The sequence below is a fragment of the Chlamydotis macqueenii genome, chromosome 11 (genome assembly GCF_036417535.1).
Source record: "Chlamydotis macqueenii isolate bChlMac1 chromosome 11, bChlMac1.mat, whole genome shotgun sequence".
Lineage (NCBI taxonomy): Eukaryota > Metazoa > Chordata > Aves > Otidiformes > Otididae > Chlamydotis > Chlamydotis macqueenii.
The window spans coordinates 14591329-14604057 of NC_141566.1; the positions used below are offsets into that span (position 1 = coordinate 14591329).

The window sequence follows — 12729 nt, forward strand, 5'->3', positions numbered from 1 at the left end:
TTTAGGATTGCTCATGAGAGAGCCACTACTTCTCTTCCTCCGCCCTCCCGTGCCCAGCGCCTCACCTGCAGACAGGGCAGGGCGGCTGCTCACCCCAAATCAGAAGGGCGGTGTGGAGACACACGCACTGAGAGCTGCCCCCAGAGCCCCCCAGACAGGCAGGGATTTATTTAGGGTTGCACATACCAGCTCTGATAGAAACACGCTCTGTCATGGGGGTGCAAAGGAAGGCAACCACACAAAAAAAAAAAAAAAAAAAAAAAAAAAAAGGCTTTTTGTTAAATCAGAATAGGTTTTCTACTGCAACAACCCAGTTGATACGGGTGTGTGACCTTGTCTCCATAAAAGTCCCTGGAAATGCAGACGCACCTCCTGTTAACGTCAGTGAAAAGCCTCCTGCGGACTTGGACATCCTCAGGTCTGCGTCTTGCACAAGACAGCAAGCGCGTGTGTGGTACTGGCATGAGGGAAATGGCTGAACATGCACAACAATTAGCTTTATAAATGTACAATTTCGGCTATTGTTTCAGTTGCCTCTCCCTGGGGATCCTCAGCGTTACTGTATTATTGATGATGTTAAATGGGGTTTTCAGCAAAGCTGGTTTGAAGGCATCTGAATGCCAAAACAGCATTTCAACCCATTAAACTGCACAGATGAAACAATTTCTTCTAAAAATAATCATCAGTTCTTCTCACCAGAAAAAAAATAAAAACCTGGCCAATTCCTAACATGCCAAGCTTTCAGGCCGGCCTGATTTTTACAGCTGAGCTTATAAAGCTCTGAAGAAAAGCAGGTCTAGAATGAAAACACCGACGGAGCCGAGTTATAGGTGAAGAGCAGCCGCCCTACACAATAGGGCTGCCAGCAAACGCACTCCACCTTGCTAATCCTGAATTTTCCCGTTCAGAGGAAAAGAGGAGATGTCTTAACTGCTAACATCCTCGCCTTTCTGTCGATGCAAATACAGTCACGAGGCAATTACCGGCCCAGCCAAGGGCCAGCCATTGTGGGGCTGACAATAGCTCTTCGGAGGAGAAACAAATCCCCTCAACCTCTGCAAGATTTTAAGTCTCATTAGTGTAAATCAGGAACCCAATTAATGAGGGGTTTAGCAGATTGATTTGCATCAGATTACACAAATTAACAACACATGGAGCGGGAGATGATGCGGCAGGGCACGCTGGGAAGATGAACAGCTACGCAGGGAAGTTGCATGGCCACAGTACAAGAAAGAGGGGCATGAGCACCCCAGATTTTGTGATGGGGGAGAAGCTGCCCCGCTCAGCTCCCACGTGGCCGCTGGGGAGACAGACACATTACCTGGCTGCTGAATATGGCTAACAAGCTTGGGCAAGTTTGCAGATGTAGATTTTAAGAGCTGCTTTTTAAAAAATGAAAACTCCTGCTTTAATGACTGCAGCAATCTCTGGTTGGGGGTTGAACGGAGATGGCTTCTGGGGGAGACTTCCAAGGTCCGTGGGTGAGACATTCCAGCTCTGCTCCGCTGGAATGTGGGGCACACGCAGGCGGATCCACCAGTAAGGGCAAAAAGAGACGTGGAGAAAAGCAACCAGGGCAGCAAGGAAACACAGGGCACAGCCACTGTGAGTAGGCTGGAAGGAGCCCAGAAGGGCAGAGGCCCACGAGGCAGAGCAGGTTCAGGAGGAAAAGCATCTCCACCAGCTCCCCACCAGCACCCAGCACACACGGAGAGTACACAGAGGAAGGCAACAGTTAGGACGTGCCGTCAGCATCCTCCAGACAAGATTGTGTTTATGGACTTACTCTTCATTCGTCATCCAGTAACTTTGCAAAGCCTGCCAGGTTTACCAAAAGCCTCTCCCCCCATGGCCGCCTACCCTTTCTGCTCCTGGCAGGGTCCCCCCGCTCTGGCCAGGCTGCCTCGCCCAAGGGATGCCAAAAAGGGATGGTCCCTGTCAGAGGAGAGGGACAAAGGGACAAGGCTGTGCCCAGGATGCCTTCCCCTCCTTCCTGGGAGGGCAGCCCCTCCTTGCTCCAGCAGTTATAAAAGGGCTCCCAATCCATGTAATCCATTAGACACAAATTACAGCAATTTAAGCACACTTGACCCAGAATTACAGCATGCCCGTAAAGAGCTGTGTCTTCCCAGGCAATTTACACTGTTACAAGCCCTCAAACAAACCACAGCAGAGGATTAAAGAACAACAACAACATAATAACAAAAAAGCAAACCAAACCCAGAAAATAGGATGCTTGAAACAGCATTATCAAGAAATGAAAACCGTTACTGGGGTTGGGTCATGCTCAGGTGGTCCTAGAAACACCAGTATTGCACAATCTCTAACCAACGCGTGTCTTGCAGCTACCTTGAACTATTAAATCACAGCTACTTGAAAAAAAGATGCCACGAAGCACAGCACTACACAACCCTTCGGGATGGGGGCTGCAACCCGGAGCCCAGGGGACGCAGGTGGGAAGGACAGTGCTGACCTGGCAGCTGCTCACCCTCCCTCCTTGCGGGTCCCCCCTTAGCATCTCAGGTCAACAGAGACACCACCAGCCAGGAGGGGCATTGCAACATTCCTGCAGCAATTTTCACCCCCTTCTGCACATTTTCCTATTTATTTTTAAATTACTACCAGCCCTTGATGGCATCCCAAGGAAGAGAAGCAGCAGAGGACAGGCCAACCTCCTGCCAGCCCTGCGGGTACGACAGCATTGACTTATGGACCACTGCAGGCAGGTGGTCACTGGCCATCACATCAGGGAGAAACTTGAAGGAGCAACGCTCTGCAGTTATCCTAGATACTCAGCCTGGCTTACATGGAAAAATAAAACCATTAGTTATTTTCTTCCAACAGTGGGAGATGGATTCAGCCAGGTTCCGGTCTTCTGCAGCAGCTGCGCCCACCGTTTTCCACACGCACACAATCCTTGGTCCTCAGGGTCCCCGGGATGCTCCAGGACTGCCTGCTCCAGCAGGACCTTGCTGTCTGCTGCTCCTGGCTGTGGAGTTGTGCCGGTGGCATGGGACTTCCAAGGGACAAGAAGAAACGCCGTGGTTTTGTGCTGGCAAGTGAAAGGTGTGAGCTGGGCAGCAGCCCCCGGTCACTGCTCTGGTGACAGCATCATGCTGGGGGCAACACTGCCACGTTCACACAGGGGCTGCACAAAGGTGGGAGGGTGGCTTTGGGAAGAGGGTGACAAACAGGGCCAGCAGTTACTGTGGGACTTGCAATAATTAAAAGGAATTTTTATGTGCCTTGCTCTGAGATGTCCAACACCAGATGCTGTCATGAGCAAGGAGCCAGAATCACAGAGGTTTTGCCTGGCCCAGCAAGTCTTACATCCAGCACAGCAATTAGAGGATGGTGACGGAAACTTCAGCACCATCAGGTCTAAGAAACGACCGGAGCACTGAGAGGTTGCACCTTCCAGAATTAATATTCCACCTTGGCCATGAGCATACACCCCAGGCTGGCTCAGTGGAGGGGCAGGAGCAGGACCCTGCCCCGGGGGCACGGGAGGACTCCTCTTGCTGCCCTGGTCCTTTGTCCTCACTTAGAGCCACACATCACAGCACAAAACAAAGGACTCCATTTATAAAAGTCTCACTTTTTGCCTTCCTTTTCCCCCCTTCATTGCTATGAGGAGTGTCAATAGGGAGGCTGGGCCACTGGAGCAGCCTGGACCAGCCTGTACGCGCACGTCGCCTGCAAGGCTGTCGCAGCACCGAGCTGTACGTGTTTCAAGGGAGGCAGAGAGCTGATAAAGCAGATCCTTTCAAGGGCTGTATATTTTTATTCCAACTCTTTGGGAGACAGCACCTCACATGCCGCCAAGAACACCACCTTTCTGGTTCATTTTCCATTTGAAGCTCGTTACCAATTCCATTAATTTTAATTATTAATTCTACATATAGGAATTTTCCTTTAAAACACAGTCGTAATGGCAATGGTTATGTGGAAAAAAAAAAAGAAATACTTGAAGGAAGGGAGCACATGCCTTCCTCAAAGCCAGCAGTTCCTACCCGTATGGTTTAGTTTACAAGCTCATGTCAGAGGGCCGATTTCACACACAAACACAAAATAAAAGCAGGAACACAACTTTTGATCATCCTACACTGATGTTTACTCTGGTTTCCTGTAGCCCCAGGTGACAAATCTGTCCTTTGTATAGTGGAGGGTCGTTGTGCTAGTAACAAAGTCAACTGGACACGCTTAAAACTCACGGCAGTCTTTGCATTGTTGGCTTGTACCAAACTAAGGAATAATAATTAGCAATTAGTTGTAAAATGATAAATACAAATTCAGAAACTTTTTTTTTCCTGAGCAGAAATGCTCAAAAGCAGGAGAATTTACAAGCAACTTTCTTACATATGAACACTTACGCCAAGAAAGGAGATGTTGGAGAAGTCAGCCCCTCCGAACACAAGGGCTTTTGTTCCACCGTTCTCTGAGCTCTGAAGAAGTTTAATTTTTATTTTTTTTTCTTCATTTAACTTTGCCGGCCTGCCAGCTGGGTATAAGCCAGAAGGGTTATCCAGTCAGACCTTACTGCGATATATTTACAATGGTAGTGCATCTAAGGTTTGTTTATTTCGGGATTAAAATTCAAATGGCTAGAACCATTTAAATAATTAAAGGGCAATCAGAAAATGCCATGAAACCAAACAAATCAGGAAAAGTCATGGAAACCATCAGCAATATTTAATTCAGAATTTCTCTTTGTTAGGGAACTTAGCTGAAAGAAAACAGCTGGATGTAGTTCAACCCTCTAAATTAAAAACAATCTAACAAGGTCTATAGGGATAACTCTTTCAGCTACATATTGGAGACCAGATTCACTTCTACCAAGTACATGTAATAGCACTCAAAGCTAGAAAGGAAATTCCTCAGAACTGAGGTAGTTTCTAAGTATCAGCACATTTTCCAATTCCTCGCAAGGCAACTTAGCTATTTACAATCCATTTTTTCCCACACATAAATTTATAACTTTTTCAATTTTATGCTTCCATGATTTATTTTCTAAAGAAAAATAATCTAGCCAGAATATCCCTACTCTACTAACATCATGTTTTAATAAATAACTGGCTACTTCTAGTAAAATTAAGCCTCCAGGATTGTTTATACCAGCCAAGAACACTCCGTCTTTATAGCTTTGCAGAAATTTGGTGTGAAAATAAATTTGAATATAACGCTGACCCTGAGCTAACAAGTAATTAATGCTTCAATATAAAAATAGAAAATTATCCTTACAACACAAGGGTGGAATAGAGCAAACCCTCTCTCTCTGGATTGCTCTCCTGGCCGGATCCCAGCGTCCGGCCAGACCTAAAAGCTACCTAAAGCGGGAGGAGACGTGCAGAATAATTTTGAGTCTTTCCAAAGACTGTTTTCCCTAAGCTCTTTTAAAAATTATTTTATCTCTTTTCTTAAAAATATACATTTCCTTTATTAATGAGTTGCTGTTCACCACAACACTGTTCCAACTGCAAAAGCACAGGCAGAGAGAGAAGGGTGTCATGGGTAGCACCGAAAAGCTACAGCCGCTGGGCATCAGCTCCCAGGAGACCAAATACACAGAAAAGGAGACATCTTCAGCCCTGCCAGCTCCTGCCTGCTTCTACTCTGATCTGCCTGCAACAGTGGCATGGGGTGCTGCCTGCCTGCTCCTTCCCTTTTGCCCGATCAGAGAGGAAACAACACTCTTGCGAAAACAAACCTGACACTTCCCTGCCTCCCCTCCCATAAAGTATTCCTTAGGAAAAAAAAAAAAAAAAAATTTAATCCAGCATTCATCTAAGAAATTTGCAGACAAGACACATGTGGGCATTTGGATCTGCGACATGACAAGTTGCTTCTAACCGAACAAGTTTAATGCCTTGTTTCCACGGGGGATGCACGTCAGGAACTGACCTACAGGAGTTACAGCTAATTGCAAGGATCCTGGGGAACAAGTGACAACTCTTCTTAGCGTCTGCGGAACTGGCATTCTCTGTAGTCTCTTCCAATTTAATGAAACCTCCTGTAAAGAAAGTACAACCTGCTCCTGGCACTAACACCCTGTGCAAATGGGGCACTTGGCACACTGACCAGCTCTGCCTTCTCCTTCTGTTTTACCGCATAATAAAGACAAATTACTTCCACTTCTTTCCAGATAAGGCAACTAACATAATGTGGATAAATGGGAAGTTAGCTACATGAAACATGTTTTCCGCTTGCTGGGCAATCATTTTTTCCCCATAAGATACCATGATAAATAAAACCTGCTTCTGTACAGATATTTCTCATTTCAGAAACACATACTTGTTACAGGCCAAGAGAAGACCCTGGGGTTTTCTTGTTTTCGTAAGAAATATGGTAAAATTAAAAAAAAAAAAAAAAAAGTGATAAAGACACAAATGCAGAGCTAACTACAGGCTTGTATATACATTTTTGTTATCCACTTCTAACATGGACTCTTGGTAAACGGGACAGACTGGTAGTCCCTGTTCCTGTTATTCCCAGAATAGCAAGGGAAAAAAAAAAAAATCAGTATCTTAAAACCAGTGGCAACATAGTAAAAACTGTACACTGTTGTCCATTAACTTAAAAAGCAAAGTCCCTAGATGGTATAAAAGTGAAAGCAGGTGCCTTCTAACTTTGATAATAAAAGTCTTTTTCCCCACTATGCTGCACAATTATCTCCATTGTCTTTGCATGGCCAAGAACAAAAGGCTAAGGAGCAAGGCTGCTTGTGATAAACCGCTCCTGGTAGCGGCAGAAGTGTTCACGGTCTTATCGCTCTTGTTGGAGTTCCCAGTGACTTCGGTGGCATTGAACTCGAACTCCAGGGAGCACTGCTGGAGCTCGCAGCCACTGCCGCTCTCCTCCCCGCTGCTCTCCTCACCTGCGGGAGACAAACACACGTGCTGTCCTCCTCTGCCGTCTGCAGCGCAAGGCTTTGCTTGCAGAAGGCAGTGGGGGTGGAAAAGGCAAGCACATGGATGTTTCAGCTTTTACAAGATGTAAGCACGGGTCCTCTGGTTAATGCGATTTCTGCATGCCATTTGCCACACCCATCTGTGCTGGTGGTGACATGGGCTGGCAATGTGCGCTTGCAACCCAGAAAGCCAACCACATCCTGGGCTGCATCACAAGCAGCGTGGCCAGCAGGCTGAGGCAGGGGATTCTGCCCTGCTCTGGTGAGACCCCAGCTCTGGAGCCCCCAACATCAGAAGGACGTGGATTTGTTGGAGAGGGTCCAGAGGAGGCCATGAAGATGATCAGAGGGCTGAAGCACCTCTCCTACGAGGACAGCCTGAGAGACTTGGGGCTGCTCAGCCTGGAGAAGAGGAGGCTCTGGGAAGACCTGAGAGCAGCCTTCCAATACCTAAAAGGGGGCTGATAAGAAAGATGGGGATAGGAGGGTCTGCTGTGATAGGACAAGGGGTAATGGTTTTAAACTAAAGGAGCATAGATTCATACTAGATTTAAGGAAGAAATTTTTTACACTGAGGGTGGTAAAACACTGGCACAGGTTGCCCAGAGAGGTGGTGGATGCCCCATCCCTGGAAACATTCAAGGCCAGGTTGGACGGGGCTCTGAGCAACCCGATCTGGTTGGAGATGTCCCTGCTTCTTGCAGGAGAGTTGGACTGGATGGCCTTCCAGTCCCTTCCAACCCAAACCATTCTATGTGAACAACCCTCCTCACACAGCCTGACAGAGATGTCAGTTCCCACTCTCTTTACTTTTTCTGCTTACCCATAGCAGAAGCTTAACCAGGTACCCTGTGTTAGCATGAAATCCAATTTAAAAGGGAAAAAGAAAAAGCAAAAGGCGAACACCAGCAAACATACTTATGTCAATGAAGTCGACATCGTTCCCACTGTAAGCGTTCTTCAGCTTGTTGGTCATCACCCGCAGAGCCATGATTTGCCGGCGAATCACCATGTCTGGCTTGGTAATATCGACTTCCACCTCCGGGTTATTTACTTGACTCGCTAAGCCGTTTCCCGTTACCGCAAAGTCGTACCTGAAAATAAATCATTCCTGCTGGTACTGGAGCTGCAGCTCAGTGGGGTCCTGGGCCAAAGGCGATGCCACCCCCATTTTCAAGCTTGGGAAATATCCTGAGCCAAATGCGATCTTCCACATGCTAACCCTCACGGAGCCCTTCTCCAGCTTCTTACCCCATACCTGAGCAGCATGTGGAACTAAACACTGTTTTCATATACACTGTGCCACAGAGGCAGGGGAAGGCCAATTTTCTCCCCAGTTGAAAAGAGAAGGGAGATCTAGGGTTTGTAATAATAATGGCTTACAATAGCATAAGTCAGCTTGTTGCAAGCAACAAAGCAAAACAAGATGCTGAGATGCTGTGGTGCCCAGTGAGATGACAGTTTTGGGAAAACAACCTTTGGGACCATACTTATCCCAGAGAAACCTATAGTAACTGTTGGAGGCAGGAGTATCATTCTGGCTTTGCATAATGCGCCTTTAGCCATCAAGCTGGGGTATTCAGCGTGCACTTCTCACCACGCAGACACAAGATGCAATTTCCCTTATAACCCCAGCAGGAGAAACATCTGTGATGCTGAAGATGAGATAACAGAACCCCACGCATCGAAGCAGAGAGCAGCCGAGCTGCTCAGCCTGAGGAGCTGTGCATGCCAAGGTCTGAACACAAAAATGGCCTCTTGGTTTAAAAGAGAGACTGAGCAACAAAACCCAACAGACTACGTCTCCTGAAATTGGTACTCGGAGTATCATCTTAGAGAGCTTCTTTTTTCCTCTTCCAATTATCTGACTTGCAAGAAAAAAAAAAATTGCTGTTTAACAGAAGAAAATATTACTTCTGCTTAGTTATGATGCCAACATCAGTATTAGAAGAGAAAGAAAAGCCTTTAGCACAATCTACTGATCCTGGAGACCAGGCTCAGATATAAGCACGCATCTGAAGGGCATGCACAAACCCTGTCTCTATTTGAGAGGGTTTATTATTATTATTGTTTTTATTTGTGATCAATGTTGTATGTTGCAAAGAGGTCAGAGAGAGACCAAAGTGTGGAAGATTACTGAACTTTCAGCTTATTGGAGCCACAGAAAAAATAGCAACAGCAAAGCATCTTGCACAACCCATGTAGGAAGGCAGTAAATGAGGTCCAGCCTCCCCCAGCCCCTCTGTCTCCTCGCCCAGTGCTGCCAAGTCTCCACCTCCCCTCCTCGCTGCTGCTGGCCCTCGCACACACTGGGGGAATCTGCCATGAAAGGCTCTGTAAAGGTTGTGATAAACAAGACCTCAGGAGGGGAGAGCCATTTCTTCTTGCAGAGACCCAAACCACTGCTCTGGCCAGGTGAGGTAGTGTTTCAGGCACACATGAAACAGTGCTAAATTTATGCAGTATGGCTCAGTCCTGTGCCCCAAAAATATCAAGGGCAAAAACTGTTATTACTTGGAAAAACTGCTGGAAAACCCTGGATTACTTTTTTTTTTAAAATGGAACATCCTGGATTTTGCTTATTTCCTCAGTAAGCAAACAGAAAAAAAGACACATCTACTTCCAAAATAAAAGTTAAGCAGTTACATAAACCATATGACAGAAAACCTTTGGCTTATTCATGTGTTGGTAATTTCTTCCTCAGAAGAAAAAACAAAAAAATAAGTTTTGTAACTATTTTTTCCATCAGCTCTTTTCCATTTTCTTGTGCCTCTGCACTGGAGAAGTGGACCTGTCAATCAGCCTCCATCTCCCTTGCCCTTGCTCAACAAAAACCATTAATTGGGTGCACTGGGGCAACAGCGCTGTCAGACAACACGAGCATCCCTGCTCTGTGACCGAGCTACAGGATTTTGTACAAATCACCTCCCCAAACCCATGAGCAACCAGTAAGAGATTTAGGTCCAAGGAGAGATGTTGGTATCTGGATACATAGACTGAGTTCTCTCCTTTAGAACAAACCGCCACGTAGAGCTTGCATGATCCATTAGCTTTGCATTCAAGCTCTCCCATCTTCAAAAACAGGGGTAATGGCAGCAGCCTGTCTCAGGGGAGGTGGGGTCAGTCCTGGAAGAGTGGAGGGCTCAGGGAGAGGGATCAGCAGGCTGGGGGGAAAGGGGCAGCAGCATTGCCCAACCTGCTCTTGGCGCTCCCGTTCCAGCACTCGTTCTCGTTGACGGTGCCTACAGACATCTTTTCATCATTGCAAATGTTGCCAGGGAGAGATGACCAAAATTTTTTGGCTTGCTTCAGCTTCTCTTTCACATCAGTAACCTATTAAATAAAAGGAGAGGGAAAAGAAAAAAAAAAAAAAAAGACATAGGACATAATCCAGAATACCAAATGCTCACTAGAAGTGAAGCTGGAAAGGTACTTTTTATCACAACAGACATGTATAGGCCAGATCTTCAGGCTGCAAGTTTTGATGGTTGATTTACTTTTTTAATACAAAATTAAACACTGCTCCTCAAATGCATATAACTCATAAGCCAAACTTTAAAACAGGCACTTTTCTGAGATACAAGCATTGAGGCCATTCATGTCTAGAGCCATAGGCAGATTACACCCCTCAGAGAGTTTAAGACAGCCAAGGAATATTAAGAAATCCTGTAAATTACAAATGGTAAATTATACACTGCGGTACACGGGTATGAAGTGCCTGCGCAGCACCAACAAGACCAGGCACTCACCAGTCGGTCTAAGCTCGTGCCGGCGGCTGTAGTTGGCCGCTCCTCCGGGTTGTAGGGTCTGAAACGAGCGCTGAAACCACTTTCGGACACAGAGCGAGCAGTCCGGCCTTGAGCAAGCGTTTTTGGCTGGCCACATCCCTGGAAAACCTACATGAGAAGAGGAGAGGGTTTTATGAAAAGGGAGGTGGTCACAAGAGCCTCCCTTCTCCAGGCTCCAACCCAGCCCTTGCCCAAAGCAATACATCAGTTTTATATATACTTGAAAGGACATGGAAGAAAAAAAACATATCAAGGAGAACAGGAAAATAAAACACACTGCATAAATAAAGCCCGAGTGTTCTCTTGGCCCATTTACCTTCTGAGACACCTGCATGCTGTTCTCCTGCATGTTCATGATTGCATCCGAAATTTTCACATCAATGGGGTCCATGACTGACTCGATGTTGAAGGGACCCTCCAGCCTCTCTGCTACCAGCAGCATCGAATCTAACACAAAGAAAGAAAAAAAGGCTTTTAATGGAGGAGCTTCAAGGACAATGGACAGAGTGCACAGACCTTAACCACTGCAATGTTGCTTCTGACCAGCGCACGTCTCCAGGAAACATTTTACTCCATTCCCAGAGCCTACAGCTTCACCAGGCGCTTACAGGCTGCGAGCACCAAGCCACGGGCTCATACACATCAAAAGCCGCGTTAAACGAGGGAGAGCCACCGTAGCCTGCCAAAAGGCAGCCTGTAATCAGCTCCTCCCATTAGAACAAGCATTACTAACACCCTCCTCTCCATGCTCATTTATTAAAGGTTTCCTTGTGTCATTTGTTTTTCAAGACTGCTTTCAAAGCCGCTGGCTTCCTCATGCTGGTCCTGAATGCAAGACATCAACGCGAAAGGGCCCAAGAGCACCCCCGCTACTGTGTCTCCCTTATGGAAAGCTACAGGCTTTGCCATGCCCCAGGAAGCCAAGCGATTGAACCTTCTGGCCTCTACATGGACAATTTGCACGAGGGAGACTGCGCGGACGCAGGAAATGCTGTGTACCAATGGCGTATCTGGCACATCACTAAGCCAGGGGAGACGGAAGAGTTCCTCGGCCAACACCAGGTCAACTCCTGTGCCGTCATGCATGTACTCACCAAATACTTCAAACATAGGAGCTACCAAACATCCTCTACTTCCTCTGGGAAATTATTATTGACATGAAGGCTTTCACCCTGCATTGCATGGAAGCCCTCTCCCCGGTTCTCCCCTAGAAGGTGCCTCCAGGTACACGCCTGGTGCTAAGCCCTTGTCTTCTCGCCCACCGCAACCTTTATTTAATGTTACTTTTCGCTGTGGTCCCTCAATCCCAAAGCACCCTGTTTGCTGGTCTCCTTTCCTATGTCACTTCATGATGGTCTGCCACAAACTCATCATTTTCCAGTTGCATTTAATTCTTCAATTTTTCCTAGCCTGTGTGACGTGGGAGGCCAGGGCATAACCACCCCTCTGGCCCTGAAGAAACCCTCTCCCAAGGAGCTCCTCCCTGCTCCCAAGGACATGCCTATTCCCTTCCATTAAGGAGAAATGGGCATTTCCCAGTCTATTAATTTCTCTTGAAAAGTGCCTCTCATTACATTCCTCCTCCTAAGTGCAGAAGGTACTTTTCAACAAGCAGAAAACTTCCGTGGGTTCTGGTTACCTGTTAAAGCCCTATAAAGGTATTCCACAGACTGAATAATTTAGTAATGGCTCTGCCCTAGTGCCCAAGTCATGTTGAACTATGCTACGAAAACCACAAACTGATGACAAATATACAATTAAGCTATTTGTGTAATTAATAATAATGATGATCATCATCATCATCATCATCCAACACCAAAACCCCTGCATGAACTGCAGATGCCTTCCTAGACTGTAAAACCACTTTTTAAAGACAACTCAGTATTCTAAAGATTTGCTGGGTGTAAGTTAGAGGTCCATCGGTTGACCAACCCATCCTAAAAACCACGTCAGCCGGGACTCACCAGCTCCGCTAAGGCGTGGGTGCTTAGAGAACAAAGCCCGGGAGGAGCTGGAGCCCCCAGAAAAGCCCCT

At 46.6% G+C, this 12729-nt stretch overlaps 1 protein-coding gene across 1 annotated transcript in view; it reads right to left on the reverse strand.

Moving 5' to 3' along the window:
* Window positions 1-3764: 3764 nt before the first annotated feature.
* Window positions 3765-12729, reverse strand: part of GPC4 (glypican 4) — a 68675-nt gene continuing 59710 nt past the window's right edge. Inside the window, exons 5-9 of the mRNA XM_086756527.1 lie at window positions 11012-11142; window positions 10657-10803; window positions 10104-10240; window positions 7826-8001; window positions 3765-6874 (exon numbers count right to left, since the gene is read on the reverse strand). Coding sequence (XP_086612653.1) covers window positions 6666-6874; window positions 7826-8001; window positions 10104-10240; window positions 10657-10803; window positions 11012-11142 — 800 coding nt within the window. The 3' untranslated portion in view covers window positions 3765-6665. The remainder of the gene's footprint in view (window positions 6875-7825; window positions 8002-10103; window positions 10241-10656; window positions 10804-11011; window positions 11143-12729) is intronic.